Source organism: Mustela nigripes, chromosome 6 (assembly GCF_022355385.1).
Source record: "Mustela nigripes isolate SB6536 chromosome 6, MUSNIG.SB6536, whole genome shotgun sequence".
NCBI lineage: Eukaryota > Metazoa > Chordata > Mammalia > Carnivora > Mustelidae > Mustela > Mustela nigripes.
Genome location: NC_081562.1, coordinates 472618 through 488010, shown reverse-complemented (window position 1 = coordinate 488010; position 15393 = coordinate 472618). Strand labels below are relative to the sequence as shown.

General features: G+C 60.3%; 1 protein-coding gene across 4 annotated transcripts in view; it reads right to left on the bottom strand.

Moving 5' to 3' along the window:
• TUBGCP6 (tubulin gamma complex component 6) overlaps positions 1 to 13796 on the bottom strand; it is a 31019-nt gene extending 17223 nt beyond the window's left edge. For all 4 annotated transcript variants that reach the window (XM_059401716.1, XM_059401718.1, XM_059401715.1 and 1 more), the window contains exons 1-10: positions 12708 to 13796; positions 11572 to 11735; positions 7516 to 7726; positions 4047 to 4220; positions 2934 to 3055; positions 2140 to 2218; positions 1929 to 2038; positions 1483 to 1574; positions 1246 to 1385; positions 276 to 425 (exon numbers count right to left, since the gene is read on the bottom strand). In XM_059401716.1, coding sequence (XP_059257699.1) covers positions 276 to 425; positions 1246 to 1385; positions 1483 to 1574; positions 1929 to 2038; positions 2140 to 2218; positions 2934 to 3055; positions 4047 to 4220; positions 7516 to 7726; positions 11572 to 11735; positions 12708 to 13448 — 1983 coding nt within the window. In that variant the 5' untranslated portion in view covers positions 13449 to 13796. The remainder of the gene's footprint in view (positions 1 to 275; positions 426 to 1245; positions 1386 to 1482; positions 1575 to 1928; positions 2039 to 2139; positions 2219 to 2933; positions 3056 to 4046; positions 4221 to 7515; positions 7727 to 11571; positions 11736 to 12707) is intronic.
• Between the last annotated feature and the right edge of the window lie 1597 nt (positions 13797 to 15393).

Here is a 15393-nt window from a genome sequence, read left to right as displayed (position 1 = left end):
CCCCCGGGCACGTGAAACACTCGAAGCTCAGGCCCTGGAATACCAGTCCCTTCGGAACAGGAGAGGCGCTCAGAGTCCTCCGGGTGCGGGAACCTCTGGTCCTGCTGCCCAGGACTGGGCCTGTCTACCACCCAGCCAGCCCCAGAGAGAAAAGGACAGCCCCTGCCCGGGCGTCCCCCACCCAGATAACCCTACTCAGACACAGAACACCAGGGGCAGCCTCCCCATCAGCCCGAGACCCTCAGAGGGGAGGGAGGCCCCACGGCGCCCAGCACCTTCTCTTCCTTGCTGATAGAGCTGTGGCGTGCCACCCTCTCCATCCGCCCCACATAGATGGCACAGTCCTTCTCGACCTCCTTCAGCTCCTCAGGGGAGAAGATCACCGAGATCCGAGGGACGGGGACATCAGAGCAGCAGAGGTAATGCTACCAAGAGGGAAGAGCTGAGGTGAGCCAGTGACACGCAGACCCGTGCCCAGCTCTGCCTCGGTTCCTGGTGGCCTGGGGGACAGGGACAGCTCCCTTTCTCAGACATGTTCATTCACCCTAGGGCCACCTCCAGGACACTCCAGGTTGTGTGCGGTCTCTGCCCAGGCCATGGCTGCCTCCCACCAACGACCCTCCAGAAGCCACAAAGACCTCTCCTTGGCCTCCCTCACTGGACGAGTGTGGGCTACAGGCCTGGGCAGAGGCCTTGAGCTCAGCCCAGACAGAACAGACCCCATCCCACAGCTAGCCACCCCCCAGACCCGCTCCCTCCCCAGGGAGCCCCGGCCTGTGCACTCCCCAGCATCTGCCCCTCCCCATGTCCTGCAGCTTCGGTCTGTTCTCAGCCCAGCACAGGGAGACCTCATGGGCCACAGGCCTCCTCCCAGCCCCATCCTGGGCAGCCCGCCTGCACCCCGCTCCACAGCTCTTCGCCCCAGGGACAACACGTGGGCCGCTGCCAGGACTCCTCCTGGGAGCCTGACAAACCCTTCTCCCCAACCCACTAAGCCACGAAGACATGACTCCCTAAACCAGGTCCACCCTCCTGGGGAAGCAGCCCGTACCTGTCCCACCGGGACAGTCTCCCGCATGGAGAGAGGGGGAGGAGAGAAGGAGCCGCCCCCGGCTCCGAAACGCCTCTGCTTCTCTTATCTCTGGACAAGCTCCCAGAGACTCGACAAAGCTGCTGTGACATTCAGGGGAAAATGAGACTGACCACAAACTACAGAGGAAGGGACAGGAGGGCGGCCCCCCTCACCTGGGGGCAGCAGACTTTCAGCAAGTTGATGGTCTTCCCGCAGACATACACGTCGTGGGCGATGTGCTTCAAGAACACGGGCACGCAGTCCTCCACCTCTTTGGAAATGAGCACGTAGCCGTGGGTCCAGTAAAACTTATCTGAATTGGAGACAGGACACACGGCCGGCCGGGGTAGAGCACTGGCCCTGAGCCACATGATGGCAGAGGCCCAGCCCAGCCACCAGCAGCCGCCTACCTCTGAAGCCCAAGTACTCGTGGTTCACCTGGATCATGAACTCGCCGCAGACATCTCTGAAGACGCCGCTGTACACCCAGTCGTGGATGAACCTGCCACAGCGGATGGGCCCACAGTGAAGGGTCATGGCAGCCACATGTGTATTCTGACCGAGGCCACAGCCCAACCCCCTCCTGCCTCCCCACGCAGCTCTCCCCTCCTCCCCCACAACCTCCACCACTAGCAGGTGTGCGACAACAGACTGCTGTTGTACATCTGCGGTGGGTACGCGGTCTGCGCGGGGTAGGCGGTCTGCGTGGGGTACGTGGGGTGCACAGGGTACACAGTCTGCGCGGGGTTCGCAGTCTGCTCAGGGCTCGTGGTCTGCGCGGGATACGCTGTCTGCTCAGGGTATGCGGAGTGCACAGGGTACACTGCGTGGGGTTCACGGTCTGCGCGGGCCCCACCTCGTGTAGGGCTCGCAGCTGGTCTTCAGCAGGGACAGGAGCACGGGGTAGTGTTCGTTGCTGCAGTTATCCAGAGCTTCCTGATACAGGTAGGAGAGCAGCTTCACCCCCTGGAGACAGCAAGGGGAAGTTTGGGGCGCTCACCACACACCCCTGACGCCTAGCCGCAGCCCCACCGCTCAGCCGCCCCTCGGGAAGAACCAGAACTCACGGTGGGGAAGGCGGCCCCGGGCTCCCCGCTGCTGCTACCTGGGAGCGCAGCGCCCACGCCACAGAGCTCGGCCAGGTACCTAGATGCAGAGGCTGCATGAAACCAGGTGGGCAGACGCACCGCACCCCCAGGACCAGGGACACCGGAGCAGAATGTCCCCCAGGCACATCTATGCCTGCCTTCACTGAGGACGGGGACTCCAGACCAGAGCCTCCTGCCCGGCCCCTCCCTGCACACCCCGTGCACCCCCACCCCCTTCTCAGGCTCGGACAAGACTCGGAGCCACCCTGAGTCTGTGACCCTTCCCCTGCACCTGTCGCACCCCACCGCGTCCCGCCCAGTGACATCTCCTCTCACTCGCGGACTGGGCTGACCCTGCCCAGACCCCTCGGCCTCTGCCCTGCTGCAGTCCACGTCCACGAGACAGCACTGTGCGCCTGCCCCCCCCCCCCCCCACACCCCGCCACTAGCCCCTCTGCCCGTGAGGTGTCCTCTCCCACTGAACCTCCCTCCCCAGCACCCCCAGGCCCCAGGCTCCCTTCTCCCAAGGGCACCCTCCACACCACTCCGCCCGCTGTTTACCCACTGGCCCGTGAGCGCCAGGGGCCAGGACTGTGGGGACCCTGGGTGCCTTTCAGGCAGGAGCCCCCAACCCCAGACAGGGCCTGCCACGGAAGGCCACCGACAGATACTCAGCACACGGCACCCGGGGAGCCCGTCGGGGGCAAGGGCCCCTGTTCTCACCAGCCCTTTGCAGCCCCGCAAGCCCCAGAGCGGCCCCCGCCGGGGCTCACCTGAGCTGCCGGCCCAGTTTCTTGAAGAGAAAGCCAATGGTGAGGAGGCTCAGGGTGGGCGGCGTGGAGAGGACGCAGGCCCGGTAGTACCGCAGGTACCTCCTCAGGCCGCTGGTGAAGGCCTGCGGGGAGAGGGCGCTGGAGGCAGGGCGGCCGCACGCCGGGACACCGCTGCGGCACGCAGAATGCGGACACCACCGGAGTGGGAGGAAAAGCCCTGGGGCTCCATCATCTGTGGAACGGCCACGTCTGGGTCGTGCCCAGGGACCCCCGCCCAGCTGGAAGCAAGGACCCTTCACGAAATCCCAGGGCCCAGACCAGCTACACCAAGAAACTTGGAACTGGGGGGTCCCAGGGGGAGTTCTGAACCACTGGGATCTCGACCACACGTGTGTCCGGGGCTGCGTCCACAGCCACAGCGCCCTACCTCAGCCTCCGCCTCCACGGGAGGTCTGCGTGGAAGGCTCCGGAACAAAAGTCAGTTCACCCACCAGCCATGTCCCCCACCCCACACGGCGGGCCCTCCCGTCCGTCAGTTCCCTACTAGCTTCCACCAGCTGCCCCGTGCGTCTCACACCTGACCTCATCAGGTCGGCCAAAGGCAATGCCACTGGGCCCCAAAGTGAAGGGGCTCAAAGTGCCCCCGCTGTCTCCTCTGCTCAGCCTCCCTCTGCTGTTCTGTTTTCCCAAAGCTCCAGCCGCGTCTGGAGGCCTGTCCCTCCCCGCAGCCCACACCTGCTGTCCCAGGGCTGGGGGTGCTCTACCCAGCATATGGACCGACTGCAAGGTTCTCCAGAAGAGATGGCTCAGCCCCAGGGCCCAGAACCCCAATGTCCCAAATAAGGGAGGACACGGTGTGACTCCCTGAGGGCCAAGCAGGGGACAGGCAGTGCACGCCCACCCCGTACTGCCACGGCCCCGAATGCTGGGGGCACCTCTGTCCCATGGCCTTTCTCCCCAGGTCTGCAGGTAAGTGACATCATCCCGGGGATCCTGTTCCCAGAGAGTGACTGTCAGCTTTTAGACATTGCTAAGGAAACAAAAAGTGGTCCTGGGGTAGAATTCTGTGGCTCCAGGGAAGGTCTGGGACAGCCACAAGGCGGAGGGCCACACCTGGAACACGAGGCCCTTGCCACACGAGGAGTCCAGCACAGGCTGCAGAGAGAACTGGCTCAGACGTGCGTAGTGCGTCCCGCACACGGCCACCTCGGCGAGGAGGCTGCTGACGCTCTCGGGAGAGGCTCCGGACACGTGGACACCTCGCTTCACCGTGAAGGTCTGGGCCGGCTGGACAGGGCAGAACAGAGGCTACTGAGTCAGGCACCCAGAGCCCGACATGGTATCACTGTCCCCCTCCACCCACTCAGCACGGCGCAGTGTCCCCAAAACCACGCCGCACAGACGGGAAGCACCGAGAGCAGAGAGCAGACAGCCACCAGGCAGAGCCCGACTGTCCCCCACTCAGCAACAGAAGCTACGCCTGCAGAAACAAAGCAGGATTTCGCACGGACCACACTGCAGAGTGCATGTCAGAACGTGACGCCCACTGCGGGAGAGGGCACAGGGGAACACGGCGCAGTCACCGGATCTGGTCACTCGGCTCGCAGGGCACTGCAGGGCTGTGGCAGAGCATGTTCTGCATCACTGCCTGCCGGGCAGGCCGACAGACAGCCCCAGACATCCCAGCCGACGCAGCTCTAGCCACAGGCTCCAACAGACACAACACCTCCCAACACATTAAGATGATAAATGTTCTGGGGCGCCTGGGTGGCTCAGTGGGCTAAAGCCTCTGCCTTCGGCTCAGGTCATGGTCCCAGGGTCTTGGGATCGAGCCCCACATTGGGCTCTCTGCTCAGCGGGGAGCCTGCTTCCCCCTCTCTCTCTGCCGGCCTCTCTGCCTACTTGTGATCTCTGTCAAATGGATAAATAAAATCTTAAAAAAAAAAAGATGATAAATGTTTTGTGTGTTTTATTGCAATTTAAAGAAAAATTTAAGCAAACAAAAAAACCCTCCCAAAAAAGAAGAACTCAGGACCTGATGGCTTATCAGTGAATTCTACCAAACAATTGAAGAACTAACACCAATTGTTCTCAAACTCTTCCAAAACCCAAAAGGGGGGATTACTTCCCAATTCTAAGAGGCCAGTATTGCCCTGATTCCAAAGCAAGATAAAGACACTATAAGAACAAAAAACTATAGGCCAACATCTCTTATGAACATAAATGTAAGAATCTCTGACAAAATACTAACAAATCGGGGCGCCTGTGGCTCAGTTGGTGAAGCGTCTGACTCCTGGTTTCGGCTCAGGTCACGGTCTCAGAGGAGCCCCACAGGCACCAGCCTGGACATGGAGTCTGCTTGAGATTCTCCAGCTTCCCTGGCCACCCACCCAAAAATGAATAAATAAATGTGAAAAAGAAACTACTAACAAGTCAAACCCTGCGGCATATTAAGAAAGGGCAGCTCGGCACCCAGGAATCAATCAGTCTGGCCTTCACCGACGGTCACGCTTGTCTGCGAGCTGCTTCAGCACCATGGCAGAAGACATCAAGACCGAAACCAAGAACTTCCAGGACTTCATGACCACTAACAGGGGAGACAGCTCCGTGCGCGAACGGTACCAGCACCTGTATGCGTCCCCCAGCGCCATATCCTGGGTGTCAGCCTGGGACGACCACCAGGCAAGAGGCTGTTTCCTGGGAAGGCGGGACCCGGCCGCACCCCTGCCCTCTGTCCTCGATCCCTCTCCCACCCTGGGATCCTGCGCCACAGCTCGGCTACCAGTAAATACTCACTGGAGAAGTGGAAAGAAACAAAACAATAACGCTATAAACCACAATAGAATGAAGAAACAATAGCGTTACCTTAACTGGTGCAGAGAAAGCATTTGACAGATTCCAGCACATTCAAGATAAAACCCACGTGTGACAGCCCACGGTTAGCGCCATGCTCCACAGTAAAAGACCACAAGACTGTCCCCTAGGACACAGGAGGCCGGAATGTCGGCTTTCACCATTTCCATTTAAAACAGCAGTGGCAGTGGCAGCGGCACCTGGGTGGCTCAGAGGGTTAAAGCCTCTGCCTTCGGCTCGGGTCATGGTCCCAGGGGCCTGGGATGGAGCCCCGCATCGGGCTCTCTGCTCAGCGGGGAGCCTGCTTCCCCTGCCCCTCTGCCTGCCTCTCTGCCTACTTGTGATCTCGCGCTCTGTCAAATAAAAAAAGAAAACCTTAAAAAACAGAGAGAGGAGGAAGGAGCAGCGGACACCTGCCATGACTGGGGAGCCCCGAGGACACGGTGCCGAGTGAAACCAGCAAGACACAGAAGGACAAATCCTGTCTGGCCCCACTTCCCGGAGGCACCCGAGTGGTCAGACTCAGAGCAGACAGTGGGGCCGGGGAGGGGGCTGCAGGGGGAGAGTATGTGGTGGGGTCAGAGTTTGGGAAGTTCAGGTTGGGAGGGTGAGGATGACACAACACTGGGAATGTAGCCAATGCCACTGAACAGCATACTTAAAATTGGTTTAAAAAAAAAAAAAACCGTGGGGGGCACCTGGGTGGCGCTGGCAGTCAGGCGTCCAACTCCCAGTGTCAGCTCAGGTCCTAATCTCAGGATCGTGAGCTTGGGCCCCACGATGGGCTCGACACTCGTGAGGAGTCATTCCCTCGACCTCACAAGCACACCCACACGTGCACTCTCTCTCAAAATGAATACATCTTACCCAAAAAAAGTGATTAAGATGGTAAATTTTCTCTTATGTGTATTTTACTGAAACTGAAAAGAAAAGGGAGGGGGTTGCTTCGCAGTAAGGTCATTCGTACAAGGCCTCAAAACGGCATTCTAGAAAGTCTCCAGAGGGTGGCCCTCAAGCCAGCACCCCCGTCAGTCACCTGAGGCAGGACCTCATGTCTCCGGGGCAACCCCCAGGACGCGCACTGAGCACATACTCGAGTTTGAGAACAGCCACTTGGTCACGACGCTGAAGAGCTGGAGAGGCGGCTGCTGACCCCAGAGGAGGCCGCAGAGCGCGCAGGAAAGGCTTCGGGCTCGCGAGTGCACTCGTTCACTTTGTGGAAGAACAGCCGCTGCTGCTCAGAAGGAGCCCAGTCCCCCCACCGCCAGGAGAGAAGCCGCAGCACTGAGTAAAGCCAGCGACTGTGTCTGAACCGCAGGCCCCTTCCTGCACGGCAGGTGCTCCCCGGGGCCGAATGTACGCCCCGCCAAGCACAAGGAAGGCTCCGAGGGCCACTCGGTGCCTCTCGAGGATGGTCAGGGAAACGGGGAGCACATTTCTATGGCTCCACCAATAGCATAAACGTCTCACTTTTGTTCGGTTCTAGAAGGACGCTCATCAACGAGTACTTTTTAGAACTGAAACGAGAAGACCATGGCCACGTCCTCCAGGCAGGCCATGGAGCCAGCTTCCCTGGCGACCTGCGGCATCCTCCCCCCGCCCACCGCTGAGGCTGGCATCCAGCCGCCCACTTACTGCACTGGGCTCCCCTCTGCCCCGCACAGTGCCCGGCCGACGGCGGGCTGTCCAATGGAGCCGGGGCTGTCCCCGCACGCCAGCGCTGGCTCACCTGGCAGAGGGAAAACGTGGCCGACGCGACCCCGATCAGGACGTTCAGCGCATCCTTCACCAGCTCACACTCCTTGACCAGGACAAGCTGTGGGGCCTGCAGCAGACCCCCGCCAAGCACCTGCAGCTCCCCGTGGCGGAGCCTGCAGAACCTGTCGAAGGCGTCCCTGCCGGCCTCGGTGAGGTAGGGCTCCTCTCTGTGGCCGGGGGGGCTGTGGGAGACAGAGGAGGGGGCACTGAGCGGACGGAGCGACACGGACACCTCATCCGCATACAGAGAAGCCTGGGGAGAGGGACTAAGACCAGAAGCAGCAGGAAGCGCCCCCGCCTGCCCAGTGTCCAGGGCCACACGCCGGTCCTCAGCATGACCACCACACAGCGTCCACAGCAGCACGATTCACAACAGCCCAAGGCAGCAGCAGCCCAGGCATCCACAGACGGACAAGTGGGTGAGCAACGCATGGCCTGTCCATAAAGTGGACGATGACTCAGGCCTAAAATGGACACTAACACCTGCTGAACCTCGAAGACATTACACTAAGTTAAAGAAGCCACATACAAAACTGTACATGCCAAATAAGCATGAGGGCAAACTTTATGCTAAGTGCACTGACCGCTCCTGCGTCCCGGGACGGCACCAGGCGGCCAGCAGGGGGAGCTCCCGGCCGGCGCGGCCCCAGCAGGACCAGGCCCTCCCAGCAGGGACTCCCAGCCCCAGCCCGGTCCCGGGAGCACAGGAGCGGCTGTGAGAGCCCCGCCCCCCTCCAGACGTCCTGCTGAGCTTTCCTTGATTCAGTTTCAAGAAACAAAAAATCTCACAAATTTTCGGATGGAACATGCCTGCCGGGCCTTGCAGGCGTCCCCCAGCACACCTCCGGGGGCTCTGCCTCCACATGGTGCTGTGTTAGGAACTCACAGCCACATCACTCAAAAGCAGCCCAAAAAACCAGTATCGCTTTTTCAATATTCCTTTGAAAAGCATCAACCCATACTGAAAAACGTAAAAGAGCTGTTTTTTAAAATCCACTGAAAAACTAATTTCTTAATAAGGGGAGCTTAGGGAACACAAGCCTTTTTAAAACTTTTCTTCTGGGGCACCCGGGGGGCTCAGTGGGTTAAGTCTCTGCCTTCGGCTCCGATCAAGGTCTCAGGGTTCTGGGATCGAGCCCCTCCTCAGGCTTTCTGTTTGGCAGGGAGCCTGCTTCCTCCTCTCTCCCTGCCTCTCTGCCCACTTGTGATCTCTGTCAAATAAATAAATAAAATCTTTAAAAAAATAAAAAATAAGTAAGTAAAACTTTTCTTCTCATTTTTAATACCTAACCAGCTCCTTTCCCTTCCTCTGCACAAAACAAAAAACAAAAACCTTATTTTTAGGTCTAGCATCTCCAAAGAGTATCATTTATTCTTCAAAGACAAAAGTCACTTCCTGAAGGGGTAACAGCTCCAAGCTTGAGGACAGTCTAACATCAAGACACACGTCTGACCACCAGCACGTGTATATCCCCAACAGGCATGAGACACAAGATACAAGAACAATACATCTCAGAACCTATTAAACCAAAAACCCTTCTGAGGCACCTACGGGGTTCATGCGGTGAAGCGCCTGCCTTCTGTTCAGGTCATGATCTTGGGGTCCTAGGATCAAGCCCCACATTGATCAAGTCCTGCATCAGGCTCCGTGCTTAGCAGAGTCTGCTTCTCCGTCGGCCCCTCCCCTGCTCCTGCTCTCTCTCGCAGATAAACAAAACCTTTTTTTTTTTTTAATTTTTATTTATTTGAGAGATAGAAAGAGAGAAAAGAAACAGGGGGAGCAGGGATTGGGGGGGCAGGGAAGCAGGCTCCCCGCTGAGCAGGGACCCCCCCCCCCCCGATGTGGGGCTCGATCCCAGGCCCCTGCAATCACGACCTGAGCCAAAGGCAGTCTCTTAACTAACTGACTGAGCACCCCAGCTGTCCCTCTCTCGCAAATAAATAAAATCTTAAAAAAAAAACCAAAACTCCTTTTTAATTGACAACGCTTGTCAATCCCCCTTCCCCTCATCCAGCAAGTCTGTGAGTGCAGGGGGCGGCGAGGACACGCCCAGCCTCACGGAGGAAGCACCGACTGGGATCCCAGGGCAGGGCGGGGCTCCAAGAGGCCCTGGGAGCAGCAAGAAGAGGAAAGAGTCAGTGTGAGCGGAGCTGAGGGGCCGCGGGGAGGACTTCGCGGGAGGACTGGCCCTCGCTGCAGACCCGGGCAGCCACGGTGTCGCAGGCAGAGCAACGATGTGCTCGTCTCTGGAGGGCAGCACCGACTGTGTGGAGGATGAAGGAGGGCTGCGGGGGACAGACAGGCCAGTTCCAAGGCGTCCAGGTTGGCAAGTGGGCCGTGGCCAGACCACGGACATCTGCCCTCACTCCCTCGGGAGAGAGAAGCATGAGGAAAGGCCTCTCGGGTTCCAAAGTCCTTCTGAGGTTCCTCAAGGGAGTCGCGGAGGGCAGGCGGACGCCTCAGGTGCCGTCCTATCTCTCAGCCCAGCGGCTCCTGCGCCCGCTCTTCCAGGGTCAGCACGAGCACCACTAAGGCCACGCGTGCACCCTCTGAGAACAGAGCGAAGGCAGAAAATCCCATGAAGGAAAACACCAAACTCCCCTTGTCCCCACGGAGAACTCAGCCGTGAACATAATGAGACCAACCCCCCCGCCCCCGCAGAATGAGCAGAGCCACAGAGAAACGGCAGGGAAGGCCGGCAGCAGGCAGGGCGGCCTTCAGACCTCCGTGGGTGCTCAGGCTGAAGCAGCGAGAGGGGTCCTCCAGGCTCTCGGAGGATAGAGTTTACGGTCCTAGGGCTGAGGGCGCACAGGCAGCTTGGGCTGCGGAGGGCAGCAGCTTCCCCAACTGCTCACTAGCCAGAGATCATGGTAGGAAACCAGCGGATGACTGGGTTTAAACTGAAACAAGTTCAAAAGATCTGCCAAAGGATCTAGAACAGAAAGCCTCCTGGCTCAGGGCCCTGTGGGATCAGGTTCGCACCAGAGCAGGCAGAGGATGATGCTTGGGGGAGGTGAGGAGGGCAAGGACAGAGGTCTGGTGAGCGACCCTATCTCCTCAACAGTTACCTGAGAAGCAGGAACTAATGAATGAAACACCACGGAGCAAGTATTTACAAAAGAAAGTGCTAACTTGTTGGCCCGCTTTTGAGACACGTGAGGGGTTAGCGGCAAGCGGGATGGCTAGACTTGCTTTGTACACCAGACAGAAAGTTGCAGGACACGAAAGACAAGGCAACCTCCACCAGTGGTGCGGAGAGAAGCAGGCAGCTGGCCATCCACTGCAGAGGAACCCACTGCAGGAGGGCGGTAGGGGAGGGTAGATGACCTCGCCAGCAGGAGCGGTGCCCGAACATGACTGGTACTTGTCTACACCCTGGCACGTGTCCATCCTCAGGAGACCCTGCTGGCCCCCAGACGCTGCTCCAAAGGCACTGTACCCCTGCTAACCCTGCCTCTTCCATCCCGTGCTCCCCAAAGTGGTCTTCCACAGAACTACCAGCACATGAGATAGGGCAAGAGGGTCCCAGGAGCAGATAGTGGGAAATATGTGTCCTCCAGCCCCAGTCTGGGAGCTTCTGAGCGACACCAGTGCCTTATAGACTCTGAGAGTCCTCTGCGCAGAGGCCTCTGGACCTGGGTGGGCCCAGGGGAGCACTGTGATGACCGAACTTGTCCACCAGAGAGCACCAGGGTCAGTCCTCGATGTGAAGACCGCGCCTGCCCCTGACTGCTCAGCCTGCGGGCTGCCCTCCACAGCTCCGACTGGGGGCCCTCGCCGTAGCACATCACTCCGCTGCCAACGGACTCTCTGATAAACCTCTCTGAAGCCTGCAAGTCCGTCCCTCAGCATCTCTCTCATGTCCTGGGACCCAGGTCAGGCCACACACGAGCCTGACTGAAACTTCCCGGTTCTTAATCCCATCATAGCTGCTCTACAAACAATGGCCTGAGCTCTCCTGAGTAAAGGCCATGCTCACATCCTGTGGGGGCGAAGGGCTGTGATTAGGGGCAAAGGCTCAAGTACCATCCAACTTGCTCCCAGCACCTCCGCCTGCTGGCCTCGTAGGTGAGCACAGCGTCCCACAGGTCGATGTCTGGAGTCATGCCTGGTTCAGACTGGGAGTCAGGAGTCAAATTAGATGCCGACTGGAACCCTTCATCATCAGACTGATCCACACTCTGAGGAACCTGGAGACCACAGGAGAGAAGGAAACATCATATAAGCTTTTGGGTCTAAATTTCACCCAAGTGTGGTCAGAATTCCTGGACTCCCCCCAAGAAACACCCAGCAGAATGTTTCCTCTACTTTTGCCAAGCACGTAGCTACTACACAATGTTTTTACTCCCACCGAGTGATTTAAGAGATCAAGTAAGATGATCAATTTCCAGTTGCATAGGACACATAAAGGCATCAATATTAACTTAAAATGGAATTTTTCAAGAGATGGCTCTGATTGGAAAATCCATTTTGGGGAACCCAGCACACAAAAATCATAGTAGGGGCATCTGGGGCATTCAGTCCATTAGGCATCTGCCGAACTCCCCAGGGTCCTGGGATCGAGCCCATGTCGGGCTCCCTGCTCAGCATGGAGCCTGCTTCTCCCACTGCCTGCCACTGCCCCATGCTCGTGTGCGTTCTCTCTCAGATAAGTAAGTATAAGTAAGTAAATTCTTTATATTATTTAAAAATTAAAAAAAAAATTAAAAAATCACAGTAAACAGAAAAATTTAGTGTGTTATAGCGAGAATTTTTCATAGTAAGGGAATCAGTGAGTAATGATAGCCCTGGAATGTTTCAGCAACATTTATAAAGCCGCAAAACACGAAGACCCACAGTGATTTACTAAAGTAGGAAATACCCCAGGCTACAGGTGGAGGAAGGACACAGTGCGGCGCACACGGTAGGAGGGCTCCGCTGTGTGTGGCTACTTCCTTGCAATCAAATGTAAACAGCAACCCTAGAGCGCAGAGTCTGCAGGCGCTGCAGCGGGGTCCCCGCCCACCCAGGTGAAGCCCAGGCCAGCAGCCCTGCCTCGCCACAGCTCGGCCACCAAGTGACAGGGACTCGAGGGTTACGCTATGTTTAGCATGACCAAGGGGAGGTCAAGGGAGGCATTTCCAGCTGCGGAGGAGCTGGACCCAGGAAAGCACACACTCTACCTTAATGGCCAGTCCGAAGAGGTCCGCACTGTCCGGCACCGGGGGCAGGTCCAGCCGCACGTCCATGTCGTATGTGCGGCTGTGCACAAGGGCGCCGAAGAGCGAGACCCGGGTGTCTCTCTCAAACCTGTCACTGCAAGGATCCCCATAGGAGAAGAGCCCCGTGGTGGGCAGGCCGGTGCCTGGGGCCGCCTCCATCACCTGAAGCGCCTTCTGGATCATGTCCTGACATAAGTACTCCTCCCTGGAGATCAAGGACTGGACGTCCAACTCACACACACTCAGGTCGTAGCAGTCGTAGCCGCCGTAGGGCACCTTTCGCCCCACATGCCTGTTGTTCCAGAAGTAGTCCCTCTTGCGCCGCAGCACTTGAGGGGGGCCGCTCCCTGCCAGCTGCACCAGGAGGTCCAAAACGGACCCCACCTCCAGCAGCGGACCGCGAGGGGCGGCGAGGAGCTCCTCCACCAGCTCCTCCAGACGGTCGGCCTCGGGGCCCAGACCGCCCACTCTCAAGTCGAAGGACAGCATGAGGACCTTGTTCTTCACCGGGAGCTTCGCGAGATCAGGCTGCAGTCTCCGAGTCTCGTCTTGGAAGAGGCCCGTGAAGAGGGCACTGTAGGCCACCCTCTTGAGGCTCTGCTTTGCCCTCTGCCGGCTCGCGCCGCGCTGGCCCAGGGGAGCCTTCGCGGCCGGCAGGAGGGCCTCGCACAGGTCGTCCAACAGCTGCGGGACGCTGGCCATGCCCACCCCTCTCAGCGCCCGGCCCCCGGCAGGCGGAAAAGCACCGGGCCGGGCGGCACCGCGGCCTCGCGGACGCAGACGCGGGAGCGGACCGCACGGGGCTGAGAGCCGGGCGACCCGAGACCTCACCCGGAGGCTCAGCACCGGCGGCCCCGCCGCCCCGCCGCCCGCAGCAGCCCGCAGCGTGCCGGCCTGTCCCGGCCCCCGGCCTTCCCCGTTCCGGGGTCACGGAGCGGGACAAGCCCGAGGAGACCGCGAGGGCCGTACTCAGCGGACGGGGCCCGCTCTGCACGCTCTGTCGGCGACCGAGAGGGACCGCCCGGGCTGGGCGGCGCCGGGGGCGGCGGCGCGGGGGCGGCGGCGCGGGGGCGGCGGCGCGGGGGCGGCGGCGCGCAGGTACCCGGGCGAGGCCTCACTCCGCAACGTGAGCGCAGCCCCCGCTCCCGCCACCACCAGCTCCGCCCGCCGCGTCACTGCCCCCGCGCCCGCTTAGGATCTCTAGAGCGGTCGTGCCGGAATTGCGTCATCGGAAGGGCGGGGCGGCGGGCAGGGCACTTCCGGCTTGGCGGCCGGGGCCGCGGAGGGGAGCGAGGCCCGCGGCGGGCTGGACTGAGGGGGTGGGGGTCACAGTTTCGCGAGTTTTCGGAGCTTGGGAGCGTGAAAGCGGACCGAGGGGGCGCTCGCTGGGCTGGACCGCGCACGCCAGGAGTGGGGGCTGGAGCGGGGCCCGCAGCTGGACCCCGGTCATCGCCGCGTCCGCCGCAGACCCAGCCCGAGCGCGTGCCGCGGGCCTGTGCGCCGCGTCTCCTCCGGGAAGCCCACCGGCCTGCAGCTGCGGCAGGGAGAAACCCGGGCGCCCTGGACTCCCGCTTCTCTGCCACGACCGGCCCTCCCAGCTCCCTGCTCCGGCGCTGCCGCGGCTCGCTGGGCCCGGGCTGCACGGCTCCTGCTCCCGAGTGAACCGCGTGTGCCGGCCCCGTGGCTGGCCGGGCCTGCGGTGGACCCCGGCGCGGACCCCCACGGGCTGCGGGCGGCCGCGAGGACAGGTGCGGGCGCCCCGGAGCCCACGGAGCCCGCTGCCGCCTCGGACCCGGGGCTGGAGGGTGAGTTCCCCCCGGATTTCCAGCTCCGCGCGCGCGGTGTGCGGGCGCCCCAGGCCTTGTCCTGGCCCAGGTCCCCTTCTCAGAGCTGGACTGCCCGGCCGGACCTGCGCTGCTCTAGAGAACCACCGCTGAGAAGCGGGCCCCGAAACCACAGTGCTTTCGGGGGACCCCCTTCCTGAGACGCGGCCGGTTGTGTTTTTAACCCCGCGGAGCCTGCTCGTGGGCCTCGCTCCCTGAGCGCACTGACTGCGCCCGAAGCAGCCGACCGGGGCGGTACACGGCCCCTCGGCATCTTCCCTGTGCTTGTCTCTGACGGCGCCGGGGCCCCGTCCGGGTACACTGCTCGCTTGTTCCCGCTGGATCCGCTGCCCTGCTCTTTATCGGCAAAGTCCTTGGCTGATTTTCGCAGAATGGACAATGAGCCTCCCATCGAGTCGCAAACAGACCCTCAAGACCTCTCCCCAGAATTAAAGAATAGTCTAGAAGCCCTTCAGGGCATCCGGCTTACAAAGCTCAGAGCCTCGCTATTCCCTGCACTAGTCCCTGTAACGCCCATTTGACCTGCGAGACAGCCTGTGGGGGGGGGGGGGTGGAGCTTTGTCCAGGTCCTCCAGCAGCACCCTGCAGTTCCCGCCCCAGGTGCTAGGACATGCGCTCCCGCCCACAGCGAACTCCTCATAGGGGACCTGTGGGGTGCATCTTCCAGGATTTCAGTAGGTGAGCTAGGCCAGTATGGCTTGGCCTTCAGCTGGACAGAAATGCCCCAGGGTTCCGGAGCCCTTCTCACTGTTCACAACCTCAGAAGCTGAGTCGAGGTACCAAGCTTTCTGTAGACAACACCT